Source organism: Engystomops pustulosus, chromosome 2, assembly GCF_040894005.1.
Source record: "Engystomops pustulosus chromosome 2, aEngPut4.maternal, whole genome shotgun sequence".
NCBI lineage: Eukaryota > Metazoa > Chordata > Amphibia > Anura > Leptodactylidae > Engystomops > Engystomops pustulosus.
In genome coordinates, this window is record NC_092412.1 from 69,005,935 (window position 1) to 69,030,596 (window position 24,662).

The 24,662-nt window shown below is 44.1% G+C and overlaps 2 protein-coding genes across 3 annotated transcripts in view; one reads left to right on the plus strand and one right to left on the minus strand.

Moving 5' to 3' along the window:
• Positions 1–5,152, minus strand: part of RB1 (RB transcriptional corepressor 1) — a 90,844-nt gene extending 85,692 nt beyond the window's left edge. For both annotated transcript variants that reach the window (XM_072135211.1, XM_072135210.1), the window contains exons 1-2: positions 4,895–5,152; positions 1,747–1,864 (exon numbers count right to left, since the gene is read on the minus strand). In XM_072135211.1, coding sequence (XP_071991312.1) covers positions 1,747–1,864; positions 4,895–4,962 — 186 coding nt within the window. In that variant the 5' untranslated portion in view covers positions 4,963–5,152. The remainder of the gene's footprint in view (positions 1–1,746; positions 1,865–4,894) is intronic.
• A 101-nt stretch (positions 5,153–5,253) lies between these two features.
• Positions 5,254–24,662, plus strand: MED4 (mediator complex subunit 4). Its single transcript, XM_072135212.1, has 8 exons — positions 5,254–5,379; positions 9,209–9,409; positions 11,094–11,160; positions 12,389–12,559; positions 20,844–20,901; positions 21,000–21,086; positions 22,002–22,133; positions 24,105–24,662. The coding sequence occupies exons 2-8, from the start codon at positions 9,339–9,341 to the stop codon at positions 24,275–24,277; spliced, it is 759 nt and encodes a 252-aa protein (XP_071991313.1). The 5' UTR covers positions 5,254–5,379; positions 9,209–9,338; the 3' UTR covers positions 24,278–24,662.

Sequence of the window (24,662 nt, forward strand, 5' to 3'; positions counted from 1 at the left end):
ACGTCCCCGTGCGCTAAGCATCTAGCCCCGGGGACGTACTATAACGTCCTGGTGCGCCTAGGGGTTAATTTTGGCCAAAAATTAAACCGTCACAAAGTATTAAATGACAAAAAACTCCTAAAAGTTTGATACCCAATTTCTCCCAATTATGAGGATGCCCCGTCGTGGTGACTGCAGTATGGGCACATGCCCGGGCATAGGATGGATGGAGGCGCCATCCAGAGCAGATCTGCAATGTCACATTTTACAGGCTATAAAATGTTATATACACATACAAAGAAAAAAAATCAATATATATATATATATATATTTTTTTTTTTGTGGATGAGATCCACCTTTCATGTACCGTATTTTGCGGCTTATAAGCCGCACCGGACTATAAGGCGCATTAGTCCGATGCGCCTTATATATGTAATAATTACATATGTAAGGCGCATCGGACTATAAGGCGCGGGGTCCGGGGGCGTGGCGGAGACCCGACGGGACGCGACGCCGAGACGCGACGGGGAACGCGGGGAAGGTGAGGGGGAGGTGGAGGAGGGCAGCGGACCATACTTACATAGGTCCCCGCTACCGGAGACAGCAGATCTCCAGCGGGAACTGCAGACCACGCGGCAGAAGTTGTTCATGCCGCGTGGTCTGCAGTTCCCGCTGGAGATCTCCGGTCTCCGGTAGCGGGGACCTATGTAAGTATGGTCCGCTGCCCTGTGCCCTGTGCCATAGATAGGGCGCACCGGACTATAAGGCGCACTTTGGATTTCCACGGAAATCCAAGGCTTTTAAGTGCGCCTTATAGTCCGGAAAATACGGTACATCATTTACGGGGGGTTGATCAATATCTAATAATCAGGTTTTATTAACTCTTTCTTGGTGGTGGTTAAAAAAAAATCATTAATTCTTGTTTATGGTTTTCAGCATTTTTTCCCCTAAGAGTCCAGTTCTAACCATTTAGCTAAATGGAATTGGACAGAGATGATACAATACTATGTGTATAAGAGTAAGGCTACATTCACACTAACGTATGGGGGACGTATATAGGGCTGACGTATATACGGCCGATATACGTCCCCCATAGGCAGCAATGGGCGCACGGCACCCTACGGGAGCGGTACGGTGCCGCACACGTGCGGCACCGTACCATTCCGTACCCGGGAAAAAGATAGGACCTGTCCTATCTTTTCCCGTAATACGGCGCCATGCGCCATTAATTCCTATGGAGAGGGGCGGGGGTGAACTGCGCTCACCTCCTCCTCCTCTCCCCGTACACTGCCGTTGCCCGCTACGGTACGGTACGGGCGGGCAACGGCAGTGTGAATATAGCCGAAGGCTTTTTGTGTTGCAATCTTAATCAGCATGTCACATGCAATATGCTACCTACAATGGCATCTGACAGGCGCCCTGTAGCTTTGTTCAAAATCTATAGAAAATATATGTGAGTAAAACAGCAGGAAGCAAAAAGTGATCAACCTGCCACACAAAAGTAGTAAATTGGAGGGCAATTCACAAACTTTTCGCCACAAGGTGAGGTAACAGTGTAACTGATGTGAAAGCTGTAAATTTTACAGGAAACCTGAAACCACCTTTTAACAAACTAACATAACCCTTAAATAGGGTATGAAATATCTTTTTTATCTATTAGAATATCAAGCACTGACAGAGGGGGAAAGGAATCACGACACATCACATGCATTGTATAGTTGGCAGCAGTATGTGAATTATTCCAGTAAATAATTATTTGACACGTACCAATGTCCAGTCTGAAGATAACATCTTTTCATACGACTGCCAGGCCCGCAATCTCACAGGGGAAGATACGTTTAATTTCTCACATAATGCAGCAAAATCTTGGTCACCAATAGCATTCCTAGGGGAAAAAATACAGGTAAATATTAAAATCATAAAGTACCAAGCCAAAAATTGCAGAAACTATTAATTGGTAGTTGGTAGGCATCAGCCTGGTTGAGGTCAGATAATCTGACATTGATGACCTCTCTGTGAATATAAAGTTATATTTGATGTGAAAAATACACACATTCCTAAATAAAGTTTCTATTTCACACCATCCCTCCATTGTTTATACCTATGTTATGGTGTTCTCACTCAAATTCTAATCAATCACGGAAGGTTCCATTATTGCACACATATTACACCCACCTAAAAGCGACCTTTGTTATCTGATTGACTTGGTTTATGAATATATAGTATTTATTTGGTTTATCATTGTGTAAGATAATTTATCCGTGTGAAGCTCAGTGCAATTTTCTGCAAAAATTGTTTGCCACAACCCATGGATTTAACATTTCCTTTGCAGAATATTTTGGTAAATATAAACATGTGGGGTATGTATGGATAGCGCAACCGCAGCATTTAAATTGTCTTTTGGGGGTCTTTCCCCCACAGCCCTGAGGTCCGATCAGGACCCCAGGGCTGCCTGCCTGCAGTGTCTGTAAGATTGCGTCTATGTGAGTTTTATATTTTTAAACAAATTTGTGGATTGCAAAAAATATTGCATGGTTTTTGGGTGTGTAAATTCTTATTGATGTTGTGGTATATATAAATATGCTCACTTTGACTCTGATGTAAGTTTTATGTAAAAATGTGTGTTTTTATTGCACATTCTTTTCCCATCATTTCTGTTTGTCACAAATTTTTATCCGAAAAGCAGATATTTGGTTATTTTAGTTTTAGTGATTTTCTGCCATCAAAGTACATTTTTATGCATTTTCTTTGCAATATTTAACACTGTGAATCAAAATTGCATGAAGGAGCCTCTGTATAATTTCTCTAACATAATTTTGAAAATGGGTCTGCTTATAGAAAATATATGGTTTGCTGGGGTTTAGTATAATTCTTTACGCTATCATTTTGGTTTCATTTGTCAAAATTGTAAAAACTGCTCTGGCCAATAACTCGGCAGAATTTCCAGGCAGGAAAGGGGTTTATGGCACCATTCTGGAGTACATATCATGTATGGTTTACCTTTATTAGTTATTATTATTGTTTTCTATATTTTGACAAGTGCTGATCCCTTTGGGTTCGTTTCTGAATCATGAAAACCCTTTCCAATGGAAATGTATATATGTATACACAGAGTTAATTTTGGCCAGGTCTTCAAAGGGTTAATTAAATTCAGCACAGCTGTCTCCTGTAAACACCATTCTGTCACTTGTCACTCAGATAACAATGAGACAGCTGTTAGGACTGTATCTGCACCAAGTACTTCCTCTCTAGGAAAACTCACCAACACTGGCTCCATGTACAGAGACAAGGGGAGGCTTATCAGAAAACTGATGTACAAGGCCTGCAATAATCACAATTCATTGTGAACAGACATGTATTGAGATTACTTCCCTATTTACATCACTTACACACAGAGTTGGAGTGGAGGAGTGTGATGTGGGAACAGTCAGCGACAACGTGGGTTTATACGCCAATGCATGAACCGCAGGCATATGATAAACTTTCCCCCAAAAGTTCTATGTATGTATTAGTCTCACTAAGCTTCTGGTTTAAATGGCAGTATTCTGATCAGTATATCTTACCCAAAAGCAGGAGTGGAAGCCAAAATGAGAAAAACTATAATGGAAAGATTTCCAGCTCTTCCACTCCAGCTTTCAAATACTGACCAGAATACTGTCATCTGAATGCAAAGACACGGGAAACAAATGCATTGGATACCATGAACTGTGCTCACTATCTAACAGCACAAATCAGACCAGGTCTTGCACTGATAACTGACGGCAGGAAAGAGTTAATGAAATCAACCAAGCTCCAAGAAAATTCTGATCAAGTCTTCCCAATAACACAGCGGTGAGCAAACATCATCTATTTGACAAAGGGTTAAATGTCACACTACTACTGTAGGATCCAACTACTATGACAAAAGGAAGTCATTTAGGGGACATATTTACACTATCAGTTCTCATGCACCCAGCTTTTTTTTTTTCCAGTACAGTGACATATGGGTTACATACGGGTGGCAATTTTTTTTTTGTGGCCAGAAACCGTATATGCAAAAACAGGACCACAAACATGCATCCGGTCGTGTGATTGAGGCCTTAGTTTGGATTCTATTAACAGATTAGAGAACGTAAGTGAATGGTACGGGTGTTGTTGACACGTAGAGCTTTGACGCCATTTAGAAACTGATTCAAAGCCCACAGGGACATGCCATGGTCTGACCGCATATGCGTTTTTATGGAAACGCATGCGGTTAGTAATCAGCACCCGATGTCTTGGATTTAGATAATACAAGACACAGGGGTCCAGTTACCAATCCCATGCTTCCAATGGAACCGCGTAGGCGATCGGCCCGTGAAACACCCCTGTGCGCTTTGAATCCTCTTCTAAACGGCGTCAAAGCACAACGTGTGACAGGACCCATCAGATTAGTACAGGCAGGTTGTGTATTCCATTACTGAGGACAGCAGCACAGGACTTTCTGTCTACTTGTTATTGGTAACAGAAGGTCTACTAGAAGGACCTTCCATTTTAAGTTTGCGTTATTCTCTCCTAAACCAGAGTCTGTAACGGAAAGCCAAGACGCTGCCGCACAACTTTCTTTCTGAAGAGAACGACGACACAGAAAGGTTTGACACAAGGGGAACATTGACAAGCCTGGAGGTAAGCGCCATCAGATGCCCCTCTACTCATGTCCATAGATGGTGGCTGGGGAAATGACCCCAGCAGGCCACTGATGGACTAGGTGACCCCCATGGCAGGGTGATGCTAGTATATACATATATAGTATATACAGAATATCTAGGGGAGGTTGTGGACTCCTTAGGAGAATAAGAAGAAAGCTTTTTGTTATTTTATTTCATTTCTGTAACAAATTAAATGTATGCTATTTTTTTTTCTTTAAGTCTCTGGCCCATGATTAGGGGTTACTCACCCCGCACCGCTGGGCTGCCCGTCCTGGGGGCGGCTGGAGGCTCCTCTCCGCGGGCTCTTGGGTGGCATGTCAGCTGTGGAGAAGGGACAGCGCCGGGTACACTGCGTCCTGCGGAGGATGTCAGCCGCGAGCACTGTAGGCCACTGTTTACACGGCGCTGTATCTGCTCTCCGGCGCTTCCTTCTCACAGACACAGTTTACACTGTAACCGCGGGAAAATGAGTAAAAAAAAAAATCACTTCCGCTCGATGTTACCAAGCAACCAGGGCAACGCATCTTCTGAGGGAGGAAGGAGAGTGCACTGCGGAGGCCGCGGCCGCCATTTTTGTGACGGGCAGTCACTATACAGCGCCTATCACTTACACCAAGATGAATAGTGTAGCGGATTTTCCCGGTATTGTGCAGGTCTTCCCTAAATCTACCTGAGGGTGGAGGTCGTATTTCGCACCCTGCCAGCACCAGTGCTACTATTGTATTGGCACAGGGTAAGGACCAGAATGGTGCTCTATAATAGCCCCATATCATAGCACCACACACAGTCATGATACAGCTTCATCTGCACCAGGGGATTCTAACTTACCACTAGAAACTAGAAGAAAAAAAGTTATTTTATTTGGTGAAGATTTTTATTTAATGGACAACTGGGAAAATGTACCATTCTTAAGAGAGCAATAAGTACAATTTCCAGTAAACTTTATTACTAAAACATGTCCATATTTGTATAAGCGCGCCAGATACGTGTTTCTGCATTAATGCTTCAGCACACAGTGGGACGGGGAAGTGCTGAGGGGGCAGGGGGAGGGCAAGACAGTGTAACTGCTTTTGAAGCCTCAGCACGGAGGGGATCTGGTAACCCTTCTGTCTCACTAGTATAATTTTAAACGCATGCGATCGGTAACTAGCAGCCGGTGTCTTGTATTGTTTAAGTATTGTCGGTTACCGATCCCATGTATTTCATTGGTTGAGTCCCAACCCCTGTACGCTAGCAATGCATTAGGAAACGCAATGGTAGCAAAACGTGTTACCCTGGACTAACAGCCATGATTTCCACAGCCCTGTGTATGAGCCGACTGCCCAGGTTTGTGGCTCAGCATTCCTTGTCTTCTGTCATCCGGCTTTAAGTGGACCTCACACAACAATGACATTTGGGCATGTTATTAAAGGGAACCTACCACCACGAAACTACCTATAAAGGTAGATCGGGTGGTAGGTGGATCAATAGGACGTGAGGATAGCCCTTTTAAGGGCTAATCCTCACGTCCCCGCAATGTTTTGAAAACTTTTATTGCCCCAATATTAAAATTTTCTTATGCGGCTACTGGGGCGTGGAGTAGCCGCATCTGAGGTTACACGAGGCGGCTACTCCACGCCCTGGTAGCCTCTTTTCTCCTCCTACCAAAAATCTTCGGCGCGCAGCTACGAGGAGCTGCGCGCCCTCGTCCGGCACATCTGCTGTCCGCGCATGCGCAGAACAGCAGGCCCGCGCCTGCGCGGTCACTGCTACGGAGTCGGAGCTGCACAGGCGCAAGCCTGCTGTTCTGCGCATGCGCAGACAGCAGATGTGCCGGACGAGGGCGCGCAGCTCCTCGTAGCTGCGCGCCGAAGATTTTTGGTAGGAGGAGAAAAGAGGCTACCGGGGCGTGGAGTAGCCGCCTCGTGTAACCTCAGATGCGGCTACTCCACGCCCCAGTAGCCGCATAAGAAAATTTTAATAATGGGGCAATAAAAGTTTTCAAATCATTGCGGGGACGTGATGATTAGCCCTTAAAAGTGCTATCCTCACGTCCTATTGATCCACCTACCACCCGATCTACCTTTATAGGTAGATTTGTGGTGGTAGGTGCCCTTTAAAAACGGATGGTTTTTCACAGAGCAAAATCATATGATATGACACTTGGTTTGTGGTCAACTGGCCTTAGTCTGCAATTTCCTGAAATACCTCATCTCTCAGTCATTGATTAGAATGACACTGTGGATCCTCACACCATCTGTTCACAGGAGGATGACTACCCACAACAGAGAAAGCTGTGACAATGCTAATCACCAGAAGGGTTAAATCCTGTCTATTGTACTACTTGCATGTGCTCTCTGTTGGCTTAAGGTTCTACCAAAACACCAAGAGCTTAATAATATAACAGTAGGGAATTAATTATAAAAAATGCATGCATTACAATTCTGGGGCATCATTTCAATACAAAAACTTTCACATGCAGTGTTGTGATTCATATAAGTAATTAGGAAAAGGTGCAAACAAAACAGCTGCATAGAGCATTGTGCTGAAAGGAGCAGGATGCAGGTTCGGGAAGGGGGGTGGAGGGCAGTGCCACACAAATAATTCCTAAATAACAGTACTCACCTGTGCATTTACTCAACAAGAAAATGTTTCACAGTTACAGAAAATAAAAAGTTATGGCAAAATATAAGTAACTATCAAAATACTTTAGTTGACCTTATACATTGCTACATTTTTATCCGTGCTCTGTTGGGTTTTCCTAGATGCAATAAAAATAAGGGAATGCAGAAAAAAGTAATGTGCAACTTAGTTACTACGGTAGAAGAAGATGATATTTTCTCATCTGTAGTTCAATAACCATAGCTCCTAACCATCCCAGATTTGGCAGGACAGTCCCGGATTTTCATTGCTTTCCCGTGTGGATGGTAGATTGTGCCAGGCTGCCCCTCACTGTACCGCCGCCTCCTGGTCCCGTTCATTACAACCACAACATAAGGGTGTCAAGTTCTGCCCCCGTTTACACAACCTAAGGTTCTCTAACTACTAATAAAATACACAAAGTGAGCTCAAAGAAATCACACCAAGATAAAGTATGGTATAATATCTCAATCTTTGTGGAGAAGCGATGCCATGAAGGCTAGGCAGATGTGAGATGCTTTATTTGCTTCACAAAGGATTATACATAAATTTCAGTGGGGCAAGACCTGGGCTTGGTTAGTTAAGGATAAAGACGTAATGTCCATAGTTCATTGGTTACTAAATCATCACATGGGCATCGCAGAAACAAAAGACATCTCTTTCCCTGGAATTGGTGGTATCGTTAATCAGTCCAAGGAGCCTTAGATTCTTTCACTGCACAGGAGTATGTTATCACACTGTTATCAGTCTTCATCCACAGTTGAGCGTCCTCTTAGTTTCAGCATTTAGCAAGCATATAAAATAAAAGCATTTTCATAAATTATACAGCAATACTTCACAAGGGGATATCAATAGGCTGGACAAGGACATGGTCTATGGCACCAAATTTTTTTTGCAGTGCGCTTTCACGGGTGCTCCCGCAATCCCTGTCTCGGATCACGGGCGCACTCGTGGCCCTCCGTGTGCCCCCGCGCCAGACTCACCTGTCCCAGCTCCTGCTATCCTCTAGACTGCCGCGCGCATCCTCACCTCCTAGGGTGCGTGTGCCAGCTGCAGAAAATTTAAAGGGCCAGCGCACCGTTGATTTGCCAAACAAAGCAATAATAGTAGGTCTCTTCATTCAAGGTATATATATATATATATATATATATATATATATATACATTTACAAAATGTTATGTGTAAACAAGAAATCAGTACAATCAGAGACAGTTTATTGTTGGCTGATTTCTAGGGAAAGGGGGAGTGATTTAAACTTTTTTGGAGATCATTACACATGGCAAGCCTACAAGTCTCTATGAGACTGTTGGTTGCCATGGCAACCGATTGCCACCCTCTGATGACGTCACGGACGTAGCGATCGACCATCCAAGATGGAGGCGCCCAGAATAATAATAATAACAGGAAACAGAAATAAAAGTAATCCTCAATTGAGAAAACCTAAACTCGATTTATTATATAGAACAATAGTCTAAAATTGTACAAGTTAAATGGGTTGTCCAATAATACAGAACTTTACCAGGATATATGTAAGGGCACCCATATCATACATACCCTGGCAAAGTTACGAGTCCCTGGGGCGGCGAGTCATGTCACCCACCACCACCAGCAGGACTTGGGGCTTCATGTGATCTCCCACTGCCTGGCCAGTGATAAACACTCATTTTATTATATGACAGAGTGTCCATAGTGGAAAGTGCCAAAATGAGATGGAACCAACTCTGTGATTTCCTATTTACTAAGAATTTCATAAAAAGAAAAACTGATAGACAAGCAATATAAACTACATTATTCATATATTTCCTATAAGTCTTTGTCACTGTGTACTATATTCACGGACACAATCATTTCGATCCCTGGTAGCTCTTGGAGGTATTACCATATGAAATGTAAAGAAATGTAAAGTACACTCTATATAATCCATCACTGTTTTGCTTCCCTAGCGTGTAATACTGCACAGCTCCCGGTAGGTGGCGCTGCTGCGAGTCATGGACGGTCTGCTCGTCTGTTATCACCTCTTTCCCCGAGCAATGAGTTGCTCCTCGCACTGAATGCTGGGAGCACAAAGCTGTAATGGCCGCCACGGAGAAGAGCACGAAGGAGAAGTTACTGTGTGTCCTGGATGACTTGGAGGTGCTGTCCAGGTAATATGAAACGGCCGGTATGAGCGCAGGGTGACCCGGGGTGCTGGCTGTTCATGTATAGACCGATACATCCATATATAACTATATATAGCTGGTGCAAAGTTACTGTCCCAGTATCAATTGGTTTCCCTCCCAGTAATAGTCCTATACATCCAGCTAGGGGCAGACGTATCCATATGTGCACCGCACAAAGCCTATGCATTTGTTAGTTACTGTTTACACATGTGCGGATCGACCTAATTGTGGTTATTTTTAATCAGCTCCCTTTAACCTATATGATCGCTCTCCGTTTGTGGGGTCTCATATTCATCTCCCTAGTTATACAACTCTCTATTGAGCAGTACTTCTGTTTCATAGGTCTGTGGAGATGTTTTCATGGGTGCATTACGTTTCATCCAGGTTCTCGGTGATGGTGGGCCCTGTGCATGTAATACATGTACATCCTGTACCAGCCTCATAGTTGGAGCAGTGTAAAGAAGACCAAGATGGGTTCCTTCAGCTTTTATGTGGAGCATCAGTAATGTGCATTAAAGGGCATCTACCAGCAGATTAGTGATGGCAGACTGTCCTTACATGCTTGTTACCTCTAGGGCAGTGGTGGCGAACCTATTGCCTGGGTGCCAGTGGTGGCACTCTGAGCCCTCTCTGTGGGCACCCAGGCCATCACCAAAGAGGACACAAGGTATCTTCATGGATTCCCAGAGAGCCCGGACTTTCTGCGTTCAGTGTTATCTTAAAGTGACAGTGCTGCCTGAGACTACAGGAGAAATGGGAAGGGGTCAGCTGATCTGGATAATCATTGTAGCTTCTGCTCCAGGCCTGAAAATGCTTCCTATTCAGGGTTATCTGAATTTGTCACCCTTTCTTTCTACTGTATTGGTGTTCTTAGGTTTCTTATACGTTTGAAGAAATTACTTCTTAAATTGCACTTAAATGTTGGGACTTTGGAATAAATGGGTTTTGGTTGTAGTCTCGGTCTTTAAAAGGTTCACCATCACTGCTCTAGGCACAGTTTTCTTTCTTCAATGACTTCAGAATTCATCAGAAAAGAATTCTATAATAATTTGAGTGATCTGATGGCACGCAAGCTAACTTTACCTGAGCAAATGCCCCAGCCCTGCCACTCAATATTCATCCCTCTGCCTTGCTTGTCAGCAGGCAGCCGTTGACAATTTCCGGACATGCGTTACAACATCGTTCCTTGCGCAGCCCACACGTTACTAGTGCTGCTGCGCAAGGAATGGTGTTCTTGCGTGAGATTTGCAGACAGCCCACTGGCGTCATCCGCAGGAGCGGGCAGGTAGAGGGGTGAATATGGGCTGCGCAGGTGACGTCAGCTTTAGCGTCTCAGGCTTGTTTACATATTTTTATTCTTTTCTGGTGAATTCTGAAGCCCTGAAGGAAATAAAAAAAACTGCAGGCAAGGTAACAAGCATGATTGTAAGGACAGTATGATATCACTAATCTGATGGTAGGTGTCATTTATATGTATAATCCTGCCCTCACTACTGGAGCAGCACTTACTACAGCACTTCTTCTTTGCTTTTTAACTATTTTCTACTTGCACTTCCAAATTGTCTATCGTGGCACAACTGTGTCTGTTGTATGTGTGGATATGGACAATTTTAGCTGCTTATTTAGTCCATGTTTTCTAAATAGTTTTTTTTTTTTAAATGTATTTTAGAGAACTGATAGAATTGTTGGCACTTTCAAGGAGTCAGAAAGTAAGTCAACCCGGAGAAGAAAATCAAGTAAGTATTGACTACACCACACAGCTCGATATTAGATTTTTATATGATTCAGGGGGTTGGTTCTGGTTCTACTTTGGAGGAGAATTGTTGGAATTACATGATTAACCAAATGCCATTCATCTGAAGGGTTAATGCATTGATGTCCCAGATAGGCTGGGAGCTGCTTGTATATTCTGTCGCATACAGGTGGGTTGAGCCGGGTAACCACCTTCTATGGTTTATGGCTTCATGTCATAAATACCTGTTTGACATCTTTTTCTGATGTAATGATGGAGCACCAGGATGGATATAGAATTGTCGCTTTAATGGAACAACAATGGTTTAGTTGAACCTATTACTATAGCCTAGTGCTCTAGTTTTCGGCGACTGTAAATTGTTAAGGCTGCAGCCTGTAGAAATCCATTGAACAATCTTGTAGATATCAGCTGTAACTCCATAGATAAACTTGGTATACACTTTGTATAGTGCTTTTGTTGAATTCTAAAGTAATATAAATTGTTAAAGTTTAGAAGTTGTCCTGGTGGTTTTTGAGACAACCTCCTTTTAAGCTGGTATGAATTGGCCAAACTCATGAGACTGGTTGATTGTTATTTTATATGGACTGCCTGAAGGTTGCCATGCTTTTGGCTGGTTTGAAAGCGTTTGTCTTCATTGCAGGAAGTGTAGGACATCTATCACCAAATCAAGGATTGTAAACCAAGCACACTGACATAATGACATCATCTGCTCTTCTTTTAGCTTCTTATACTTTTTACATTAAAAAAAAGGCTTTTAAATGTATGCAAATGAGCCTGAGGGGCTCCAGGCTACATAGGAGTTAATGGAGCATAGAGCCCCTCGGGCTCATTTGCATACTTTTTAAAGCTTCTTTTTCTTAAAAACACATACAGCAATGAAGATGCTTTCAAACTAGCCAAAAACGTAGTAACATGTAAAAATGCATGCGTTTTAAAACCCATGGAAATGTCACACGTAACCACACCTTAACCTAGTGTTAGATGTCCGGGGATATATCGACTGTCTAGACGTTTTTGCTCTTGGGGAGATACTTGTAGACCTGCGCAAAACATGCATATCTATGCGGAGATCAGGCGATGTAGGTGGCATATATCTCTTGTGTCATAGCACACATCGGTGCCATTGATCAAAAGATGTAAAGCTTAATCTTGTACTTGTCTCGATACCGTGAAGACTGATATAATATCCATGGTGTTTGCTATCATTTCAGATCTTAGAATTATTAATTCAGAAGGATGGAGAGTTTCAGGAGCTGATGAAGGTGGCGTTCAGTCAGGGAAAGGTTCACCAAGAAATGCAACTCCTGGAAAAAGAAGTGGAAAAAAGGGACAGTGATATCCAGCAGCTCCAAAAACAGCTAAAAGAGGCTGAACACATCCTGGTAAGTGTCAGAGATCCATTTTTTTTTTAAATAGAATGTTTTGCAAATATGGGATGTAAAATGATAAAGTGCAATCAGATTTTATTAGTTTGCAGTATTTCCATGAAGTGAATATGTTTGTGTGAGGCTAATGAGCACATTTTGTATTGTATACTTATTCCAGTTCTGTTTCTTTACCAAAGATAGTGTATGAACCTGACTAAAATATTGAGCAATAATAAAGCAAAAAGTATAAAAAATAGGATATGTAGAGATCCCCTAGAAGTGAATGGACTTGAATGTCCAGCGCACCAAACAGCCTCCGGACTACAGATCTTCACTGAAAAATCTTCTGATGCATCGGTTCATTGCTGCCTGGACTGCGCCCACAAAATCTTGCTTGAAAAACAGAGATCCCAGCACCACAATTAAAAATTCTTGATTTAATACATCAAATTTAAAAACGAACAGGTTGGTATTGCTATTAGAGATGAGCGAGCACTAAAATGCTCGGGTACTCGTTATTCGAGACGAACTTTTCCCGATGCTCGAGTGCTCGTTTCGAGTAACGAGCCCCATTGAAGTCAATGGGAGACTCGAGCATTTTTCAAGGGGACCAAGGCTCTGCACAGGGAAGCTTGGCCAAACACCTGGGAACCTCAGAAAAGGATGGAAACACCACGGAAATGGACAGGAAACAGCAGGGGCAGCATGCATGGATGCCTCTGAGGCTGCTTAATCGCACCATTATGCCAAAATTATGGGCAACAGCATGGCCATGACAGAGTGACAGAATGAAGCTAGATAGCATCTAAAACATCCAATAATTGACCCTGACACTATAGGGGACGGCATGCAGAGGCAGCGGAAGGCTAGAGAGTGGCATGGCGACATACCCTAAATGGACTCAGGCTTCAAACCAATGGGTAGCAGAGAGGAACCAAAGAAGGTGAGCAAGAAGCGCTCAAATAATATTGGTACATGATAAAAGTTTGCCAGTATATTTTGTGGATTACACAGCAGGGTGGCGACAAAGTTAACATGGAAGCCATGAAAACAATCCAAAATTCTGCCTGACACAGCTCGTTTGATAAGGGGACGATGTATGGAGGCAGTGAACTAGTAGTAGATTAAAGGTACTGCAGTTAAAACTATGTTAGTTGGTTCTTGGCATGGAGCTGGCGCTCCGCTGCCAGGCGAGCTTTCGCCAATCCAAGCCCCTGTCTCTAGGCTACTCCCCAAACAGCACTTCTAAGAACCTTTCGGATAAGATCAAGTGTAGTAGCGTTCTTATAAGTTTGGGATATGGCGGGTGAGGGGAATGTAAACATCTGCGCAAGAAGCGCTGAAATAATATCCGTAAATGAAAAAAGTTTTCCAGTATATTTTGTGGCTTACACAGCAGGGTGGCGACAAAGTTAACAAGTTTGATGTGGAATGCCCTGCAATAGCTCTTGGGCGGTGTGCCTTTTATCACCTAGGCTCAGCAGTTTGAGCACCGCCTGCTGTCGCTTAGCAACGGCACTGCTGCTGTGCCTAGAGCTACCGACTGATGGCGCCATGCCCACGGATGGTAATTCGGAGGAGGAGGAGGTGGAGGAGGGGTGGGAGGATTTGGAGGTATAGTAGGCCTTTGAGACCTGGACCGAGGTAGGCCCCGCAATCCTCTGCGTCGGCAGTATATGACCAGCCCCAGGGTCAGACTCGGTCCCAGCCTGCACCAAGTTAAGTGTAGTAGCGTTCTTATAAGTTTGGGATATGGCGGGTGAGGGGAATGTAAACAGATGCGCAAGAAGCGCATGATGCGCATGGAGCTGGCGCTCCGCTGCTAGGCGAGCTTTCGCCAATCCAAGCCCCTGTCTCTAGGCTACTCCCCAAACAGCACTTCTAAGAACCTTTTGTATAAGATCAAGTGTAGTAGCGTTCTTATAAGTTTAGGATATGGCGGGTGAGGGGAATGTAAACAGATGCGCAAGAAGCGCTGAAATAATATCCGTAAATGGTAAAAGTTTGCCAGTGTATTTTGTGGATAACACAGCAGGGTGGCGACAAAGTTAACAACTTTGATGTGGAATCCATGAAAACAAACCAAATTTCGGCCTGACAAACCTCGTTTGATAAAGGGACGATGTATGGAGGCAGCTATATGGACGACTTTTGGAGGTAGCAATGGAGACAACGTGTGGAGGCTGCTATGGAGACAATTCAATTTGGATAGTGCCTGTATGTGGCAGTCCAAAAAATTTTTCAAACCAGAGGAGCAGGTAGGTGGCCCTCCAGAAAAATGGAATAGATTGAGTGCCTGTATGTGGCAGTCCAAAAAATTTTTCAAACCAGAGGAGCAGGTAGGTGGCCCTCCAGAAAAATGGAATAGATTGAGTGCCTGTATGTGGCAGTCCAAAAAAATTTTCAAACCAGAGGAGCAGGTAGGTGGCCCTCCAGAAAAATGGAATAGATTGAGTGCCTGTATGTGGCAGTCCCAAAAAATTGTTTAAAACAGAGGACCGGAAAGGTGGCCCTCCAGAAAAATTAAATGCATAAAGTACTATACCTAGAGCCAGTGGGCCCTGTCAAAAAACAGCCAGTTTCCTCTGCTTTACTGTAGAAAGAGGAGGAGAAGGAGGAAAATGAGGAGGAGGAGGAGGAGTGGATAAATTATTCAGGTTGAGCTTCCTTCACCTGCTGGAGATTTGAAATTAGGAGAAATCCATGCTTTATTCATCTTGATAAGCGTCAGCCTGTCAGCGCTGTCAGTCGACAGGCGTGTACGCTTATCGGTGATGATGCCACCAGCTGCACTGAAAACCCGCTCTGACAAGACGCTAGCGGCAGGGCAGGCAAGAACCTCCAAGGCGTAGAGCGCCAGTTCGTGCCCATGTCCAGCTTTGAAACCCAGTAGTTGTAGGGAGCTGTGTGATCATTTAGGACGATGGTATGGTCAGCTACGTACTCCCTCACCATCTTTCTGTAAAGATCAGCCCTACTCTGCCGAGACTGGGGACAGGTGACAGTGTCTTGCTGGGGTGACATAAAGCTGGCAAAAGCCTTGTAAAGCGTACCCTTGCCAGTGCTGGACAAGCTGCCTGCTCGCCTACTCTCCCTCACTACTTGTCCCGCAGAACTACGCACTCTGCCGCTAGCGCTGTCAGAAGGGAAATAGTGTTTCAGCTTGTGCACCAGGGCCTGCTGGTATTCATGCATTCTCACACTCCTTTCCTCTCCAGGGATGAGAGTGGAAAGATTTTGCTTGTACCGTGGGTCCAGGAGAGTGAACACCCAGTAATCGGTGCTGGAATAAATTCTTTGAACGCGAGGGTCACGGGATAGGCAGCCTAGCATGAAATCTGCCATATGCGCCAGAGTACCAACGCGTAAGAATTCACTCCCCTCACTGGCCTGACTGTCCATTTCCTCCTCCTCCAACTCCTCCAACTCCTCTTCTTCTGCCCATACACGCTCAACAGTGTAGGACTCAACAATGGTCCCCTCTTGTGTCTCTCCAACATTCTCCTCCTCATCCTCCTCCACCTCCACCTCCTCCGATATGCGCTGAGAAACAGACCTAAGGGTGCTTTGGCTATCAACAAGGGAATCTTCTTCCCCTGTCTCTTGTGAGGAGCGCAAAGCTTCCGACTTCATGCTGACCAGAGAGTTTTTCAACAGGCCAAGCAGCGGGATGGTGAGGCTGATGATGGCGGCATCGCCACTGACCATCTGTGTTGACTCCTCAAAGTTACTCAGCACCTGACAGATATCAGACATCCACGTCCACTCCTCATTGTAGACTTGAGGAAGCTGACTGACCTGACTACCAGTTCTGGTGGAAGTTGACATCTGGCAGTCTACAATCGCTCTGCGCTGCTGGTAAACTCTGGATAACATGGTCAGTGTTGAATTCCACCTCGTGGGCACGTCGCACAACAGTCGGTGAGCGGGCAGTTGGAGGCGGCGCTGCGCTGCCCTGAGAGTGGCAGCATCTGTGCTGGACTTCCTGAAATGCGCACAGATGCGGCGCACCTTCGTGAGCAAATCAGACAGATTGGGGTATGTCTTGAGGAAACGCTGAACTATGAGATTTAACACATGGGCCAGGCATGGCACATGTGTCAGTCTGCCGAGTTGCAGAGCCGCCACCAGGTTACGGCCGTTGTCACACACAACCATGCCTGGCTTCAGGTTCAGCGGTGCCAGCCACAGATCAGTCTGCGCCGTGATGCCCTGTAATAGTTCTTGGGCGGTGTGCCTTTTATCGCCTAGGCTCAGCAGTTTGAGCACCGCCTGCTGTCGCTTAGCGACGGCACTGCTGCTGTGCCTAGAGCTACCGACTGATGGCGCCATGCCCACGGATGGTCGTTCGGAGGAGGAGGTGGAGGAGGGGTGGGAGGAGGAGGAGGCATAGTAGGCCTCAAACACCTGGACCGAGGTAGGCCCCGCAATCCTCGGCGTCGGCAGTATATGACCAGCCGCAGGGTCACACTCGGTCCCAGCCTCCACCAAGTTAACCCAATGTGCCGTCAGAGATATATAGTGGCCCTGCCCGGCAGCACTCGTCCACGTGTCCGTGGTCAGGTGGACCTTGTCAGAAACGGCATTGGTCAGGGCACGGATTATGTTGTCTGACACGTGCTGGTGCAGGGCTGGGACGGCACATCGGGAAAAGTAGTGGCGGCTGGGGACCGAATACCGAGGGGCGGCCGCCGCCATGAGGCTGCGAAAGGCCTCGGTCTCTACTAGCCTATAGGGCAGCATCTCCAGGCTTAGCAATCTGGAGATGTGCACATTAAGGGCTTGGGCGTGCGGGTGGGTTGCACTATATTTGCGTTTCCGCTCCAGCGTCTGGGGTATGGAGAGCTGAACGCTGGTGGATGCTGTGGAGGATCGTGGAGGTGACGATGGGGTTTTTGTGGCAGGGTCCTGGGCAGGGGGCTGACTATCAGCTGACACAGGGGAAGGAGCAGTGGTGTGCACGGCCGGAGGTGAACGCGCTTGTTGCCACTGAGTGGGGTGTTTAGCATTCATATGCCTGCGCATACTGGTGGTAGTTAAGCTAGTAGTGGTGGAACCCCTGCTGATCCTGGTTTGGCAAATGTGGCACACCACAGTCCGTCGGTCATCCGGTGTTTCCTTAAAGAACCTCCAGACTTCTGAAAATCTAGCCCTCGCCGCAGGAGCCCTCGCCACGGGAGCTTCACTAGTTGACACATTTGGCGCTGATGCACCAGCTCTGGCCCTGCCTCTCCATCTGGCCCCACCACTGCCTTTTCCAACCTGTTCTGGTCGAGGACTCTCCTCCGTCTCAGAAGCACTGTGTTCACCCGGCCTCTCAACCCAGCTTGGGTCTGTCACCTCATCATCCTCCGATCCCTCAGTCTGCTCCCCCCTCGGACTTCCTGCCCTGACAACAACTTCCCCACTGTCTGACAACCGTGTCTCCTCATCGTCGGACACCTCTTTACACACTTCTTCCACTACGTCAACAAGGTCATCATCACCCACAGACTGCGACTGGTGGAAAACCTGGGCATCGGAAAATTGCTCATCAGCAACCGGACAAGTGGTTTGTGACTGTGGGAAGGGTCCAGAAAACAGTTCCTCAGAGTATGCCGGTTCAAATGGCAAATTTTGCTGGGAGGGGGCAGACTGGGGGGGAGGAGGCTGAGGTGCAGGAGCTGGAGGAGTGCCGATTTCGGTGACATGTGTGGACTGCGTGGAAGACTGACTGGTGGACAAATTGCTCGAAGCATTGTCGGCAATCGACGACATCACCTGTTCGCACTGTTCTGGCCTCAACAGTGCTCTACCACGATTCCCAGTAACTTCAGACATGAACCTAGGGAGTGTAGCTCTGCGGCGTTCCCCTGCTCCCTCATAAGCAGGTGGTGTCTCACCCCGCCCAGGACCACGGCCTCTGACCCCTGCAGTAGTTGGACGCCCACGTCCCCGCCCTCGTCCTCTACCCCTAGCCCTCGGGTTAAACATTTTGAAAATGAGAGTTATAACTTGTATTTTTTTTTTAACTTTTTTTTTTTTTTTTTGTTTTTTTTTTGTGTTTTTTAGTTTTTAAAACCAAACGATGCTATCCTATTGCTATGGCTATTTTCTAGCCAAGTATTACAGCACACTACTATGCCAGATGAGATGACGCTGAGTTATGAAAAAAATAAACGTAAAATAAAAAAGGAAATGGCAGACTGTGTCTAATTGAAATACAACCCCGGGCCCTAATAAATTTTCCCACTTCGGTCTTTGCGATGGATATGTGCGTCACTAAAACACAGTGGTCGCAAGTCTGACTCCAAATTGCTCCCAATTTGATAGTAGATGCACTGCAGCAAGTACAGCCACCAGCAGATCAACCAGAAATCAAATATATATAACGCTACTGTAGGCGTAATTAAGACGTTTGTATTCTCCTATGGCTATTTTCTAGCCAAGTATTACAGCACACTACTATGCCAGATGAGATGACGCTGAGTTATGAAAAAAATAAACGTAAAATAAAAAGAAACTGGCAGACTGTGCCTAATTCTACTCAAACCCCTAATAAATTTTCCCACTTTGGTGTTTGAGGTGGATATGTGTGTCACTAAGAGCTAAACACAACGGTAGCAAGTCCCCCTGCTAATTCCTCACAATATGGTACTAGCTGCAAATAAAAAAAAAAAAAAATTATAACGTTATTGTAGCCCTAAGAAGGGCTGTTGGGTTCTTTTAGAATCACTCCTGCCTAACAGTAAGCTAATAGAACACCCTAACGCTTTCCCTGAGCAGCAGCAGCTCTCTCCCTAGCGGCATCCAGACAGAGAATGATCCGAGCAGCGCGGGCAGCGGCTAGTCTATCCCAGGGTCACCTGATCTGGCCAGCCAACCACTGCTATCGACGTGTAAGGGTACCACGTCATGCTGGGTGGAGTGCAGAGTCTCCTGGCTTGTGATTGGCTCTGTTTCTGGCCGCCAAAAAGCAAAACGGCGGGAGCTGCCATTTTCTCGAGCGGGCGAAATACTCGTCCGAGCAACGAGCAGTTACGAGTACGCTAATGCTCGATCGAGCATCAAGCTCGGACGAGTATGTTCGCTCATCTCTAATTGCTATCCATACTGTCTGACGCATATCAGGAGACTTAAATTGTGTCCCCCTTAGTCATAGCTAAGTAAGGGCACATAAGTCACCCGAAATGTGCCAGTATGGATGGCAATAAAAGCCTGTTAGTTTTTAACATGTATTACATCAAGAACTTTAATTAAAAATAGCTTTGGACAACTTTTAATAATAAACTTGACTTCTATGGACAGTTACTACTACAGATCCTTAAAGGGGTTCTCTGGAGGTTGAAAAACATGGCTGCAGTCTTCCAAAAACAGCACCTCACCTGACCATGGGGAGTATGTGGTATTGCAACTAAGCTGCATTAATTTCTATACAGCTGAGCTGCAGTACTGGCAGTAACCATGGTCAGGTGTGGTGCTGTTTTTGGAAGACTCCAGCCATGTTTTTCCACCTCTTGAGAACCCCTTTAAGTTATGTTGTGCTGGTCTTTTAGATGTTCACAAGGATAAATGTTACTCTGCATTTAACACAGAGGGCTCTATCTTCCCTTTTTTCCTTTTCTCTGTTCTAAATGCTGGTGGGAAACTGCCAAAACCTGTTTTGTTTTTGTTTTGTTTTTTTTGTTCCTGCATTGATGGGTAGGAGTCCTGGGAATCTGCTGTAATGGAAAATTATTGCCAGTTTTTATATTGAATTCTTACGCTCATCTAGATTTATTACTGATTGCTTTTCTATCCATTATAATGAGGGCTGCTTATGAGTAGCAGCATTTAGTGATATGCTTTACAGGCAGTCCCCGGGTTACGTACAAGATAGGGTCCGGAGGTTTGTTCTTAAGTTGAATTTGTATGTAAGTCGGAACTGTATAGTTTATAATTGTAGATCCAGACAAAAAAAAATTTGGCCCCAGTGACAATTGGAGTTGAAACATTTTTTGCTGTAATGGGACCAAGGATTATCAATGAAGCTTCATAACAGACATATTACAGCTGATCAGTGCAGTCTGGGACTATAGTAAAGTATTCAGAAAGCTTCATCAGAGGGGTCTGTCTGTAACTATGGGTTGTCTGTAAGTCGGGTGTCCTTAAGTAGGGGACCGCCTGTATAGCAGTCTCATGGCCATGGGCAGCAATGGTCTAACTATCTGTTCTAGACATGCTCTCAACAGATGGGTGTAAATACCTGTGATATCATATTAGTGGAAGTAATGATGGTATTTTCTATTGCAATCGTGATGTAAATATTTTTCTTCTTTAGGCGACAGCAGTTTACCAGGCAAAGGAAAAACTGAAATCCATTGATAAAGCAAGAAAAGGTCTTTGTATTTATTACTTCTTATTATTAATTACCAGCGGTATATTATATTTGTGCGAGAATATGTTTTTAACATTATGTTGTATTTGTCATGTGAAGGTTCCATCTCCTCAGAAGAACTGATTAAGTATGCCCATCGGATCAGTGCTAGTAATGCTGTGTGTGCACCATTGACGTGGGTTCCAGGTAATTACATTCTTCTTGTGTGGCAGATATTGTTTTACATACAAAAAAAGTTACTTAACTGTACTATCCAAAGCTTCTGGCAAAAGGCAATCCCAGCATTTTAAAACAAGCCTAGCGTAATGTTTTTGATTTTTCAGCAGCCGTTCCTGTTTGGAGGAGCATCGTCCTTCTCCTCCTCTTTGTTCTTTTGTTGCGCACTGTGTCTCCACAAGGAAAAACGGTCAATGTGGGTTTATAAAATTTAGATTAAATGCGTCTTCACAGTTAAACTGTTTGTAACTTAATCAGTATAGGTGCATACAAACACGGTGTTTACCGATCGCATTTGTATAAGCAATCGTTAAACCCTTAGAGCATTTTCAGGCCGCGTCACCTATGACCAGAGCATTTTAAGAAAGTTTTCAAACGTGGTGGTTTAAGGGCCTTGACTTCATAGGGCAAGTTAACAAGTAATAATAGTTTTAAAGATATTTTATTTTTCATTTTAGTTGGAGTTTAAAGACGTCACTGCAGACTCTGGGTTCTGCCCGTTGATCTCTTAAGTTAGCGGAAGGTCCGAGATGAGTTAATTAGAACCCGGAGGTTTGCATTTGAACAACGCAAAGCACTGAGTTCTGGTTAACAATTGCATGTGTTTTACTGGAAAGGCACTGAATGCTTTGCAGTGTTTACTTTTTGGGGATTATTCCAGTTTCATAAAGTACTGTGCTTACCTTTGGGGTCCCCACATCAGGCCCTCAGCCATGAATTGTAGCTAAGGCCACCTTTGTCTAAAACAGTTAATGCTACTAAACTGAGTTTAATTGCAGTAAAATTCAACTGACAGTTTCCTTTATAATTTTTTTTACACTTTTGACATTGAGTTCTGTAAAACTGTCCATGAATAACATAAGTTTTTCCCTTGGTTTATTTAAGGTGATCCTCGTCGGCCTTACCCTACAGATCTTGAAATGAGGAGTGGTTTGTTGGGTCAGATGAGTAACCTTCCTACAAATGGTGTCAATGGTCATTTACCGGGCGATGCTTTGGCAGCTGGTAGACTTCCAGGTAACTTTGTAATTGCTTAAAAAACATTTAAAATGTTTTTATTTTTAGAAAAACAAAAAATGATTTACCGAGCAAATAATTTCTGTTTTGGGAGTAGCTTATTGACTACAGTACACACAGTAGGCTTTTGCTGGATGTTATGCAGGACGAGAAAAAAAACAAGCTTAAAGTGGTGCGCTGGTAACCTTAAATGTGTAGTCTTCCTTGTCAAGGAAACACTCATTCAACTTCATTACAAATGCTTTTTATTGTGTAAATAAATTAAAGGAAACCTACCACTTTAAAATTGTACCTATAAGCATCAAATACCGTGCACCAGCTCAGGGTGAGCATATCTTCATTATTTCAATAAAGCGTTGTAATGCTTTTTAACACCATGTGCACGACCGTGAGTGCCCCTGAATAGGGAGAGCTGGTGACGTCACACACGCACGGTCGTGCGCATGGTGCACCGAGAGCGTATCACCGCGTGCCGAAGTTGCATAGAATATAAAGAAAAAAGTATTAAAAAGGATTACAGCGCTTTATGGAAATAATGAAGATATGCTCCGGCACCAGCTTGCCCTGAGCTGGTGCACGGTATTTGATGCTTATAAGCACAATTTTAAGCGGTGGGTTTCCTTTAGGTAGGTTTTATGTAATGTGTTTCAGATGTGTTTTGGTGCAGCCGACAAAGGTTTGGAAAAGCTTTAATGCTGATTAAATGCCTTAGGGTGATGCCACACATGGCGTTTTTAACACATTTTTGGTCAGTTTTTAAGCAGTCAGTTAAAAACCGCATGCATCAATTATCTTAATTAAAACTGGTCAAAAACAAATGTGTTTTCAAAAAAGACGGACTGCTTAAAAAACGGACCAAAAATGGGTTCAATACGCCATGTGTGGAATCGCCCTTAGGGTGATGACACACGTAGCGTGTTGTCTGTCCATAGAAACGCCGATGCGATCGGGCCAAGGCCCGTCCTGGTGGGCGCGACTTTGTTTGCGTTTGCAAGTGCAGACAAAGTGCTACGTGTGGCACCAGCCTTGGACATGCCGGTCAAATGTGGACTGTACTGTCTAAGGATCTGCAGTGGGAGTTAGCTCCCTTTGACACCCTGCGTTCACAGGGTGCCCATAGGTGTTTTACGGCAACACCAGCACACACAATTTGTAGATTCCCACCCATGCCAACCCAGGCTAAAATATTATAGTAGTATAATAGTATTTATCCCGTACAACAAATATTGTAAGAAAAAAAGGTAAAGCGATGCACAAATTGACAGTTGTAATAAAAAAAATAATAATTAAAACGCAATCAAGAACCTTGTGTTCCTCACACCTAGAAGGTGACTATGCAAAAGACCAACTCCCATGGCTTTCAATATGCATTTCTTTAAAAACCCAATTTGGTAACTTTGAATGCAGAACGACCCAGATAAAAGCATTTTTTGTTATTTGGGTATGCAACCCATAATTAAAAACTACATTTTGTACTGTAAAAGCAAGACCCCATACCACTATAGTGACAGAAAAATATAAAAAGTTATAGCTTGTGGAAGGCATTGAAAAAAAAAAACCCAGAAATGACCTGGTCATTAACCTGGAAAACCATAAGGGGGATAAAGGGTTCTAAAAAAAAGTGATTCAAGTGGGAAGAACAGCTTGGTGTATTGGCTAGACCACTTGCTGTTGCTTGACTCCTAATCACCAGGTGGCAAATCACTACCAATCTGTTACTAATGACCTATCTATTGTGAAAGGCAAAGTTAGGGCGATTTCACATCTGTTATTGTGAGCCAAAACTAGATAAGGAGATTACACTGAGAAGGTATTTGAGAAACATTGACTGATCCTGGGTTTGGCTCCCAATACCAGCAAAAAGGAGGCAGCACTGTCTGTATGTTATTCCTTTTTGGCCACTTTAAGTCTTCTAAGATGTATTCATGTTATCTTATTTATGTAATCTTTTAAATTTCTCTTTTAATTTAGATGTCCTTGCGCCACAATATCCATGGCAGTCCAATGATATTTCAATGAATATGCTACCTCCAAACCACAGCAATGACTTCTTAATGGAATCTTTAGGACCCAACAAAGAGAATGAAGATGATGTTGAAGTGATGTCGACAGATTCTTCCAGTAGTAGCAGCGACTCTGACTAAAAATTCATAAACAATGACTTTTTTTTTGTCTGGTTAAAAAGGATGAACCTGGAAATTTACCATTCCTTTAACATACCTACATTGTATAACTAGGGCCTGGACTCTTTCATGCATTTTTATAAACTGAAGATTTCTTAGTGAAATGCATAGATCTGGGTAAAACTCTTCTACTTGGTTGCAGATATTGCCCACTTACTTTTTGTTGGTGCCACTGTTTGTATATAAAGTTATTTGCTTGTCCAAGTATTTGTATATATGTTTCTGTTTAGACATGGAGTATACATTATGCTACAGTGTACATAAGGAAATACTAGGTATTTCATACCCTTTTTATATACTGTAAAACTATAGTATGGTAGGAGAATAAATTTAAAGACTTTTTCTA

Coding starts and splice junctions, on each gene's coding strand:
- MED4 (XM_072135212.1), top strand. CDS start 9,339: ATGGCCGCCACGGAGAAGAGCACGAAGGAGAAGTTACTGTGTGTCCTG. Junction 20,902..20,999: donor CATTGATAAAGCAAGAAAAG/GTCTTTGTATTT, acceptor TGTCATGTGAAG/GTTCCATCTCCTCAGAAGAA. Junction 22,134..24,104: donor GGCAGCTGGTAGACTTCCAG/GTAACTTTGTAA, acceptor CTTTTAATTTAG/ATGTCCTTGCGCCACAATAT.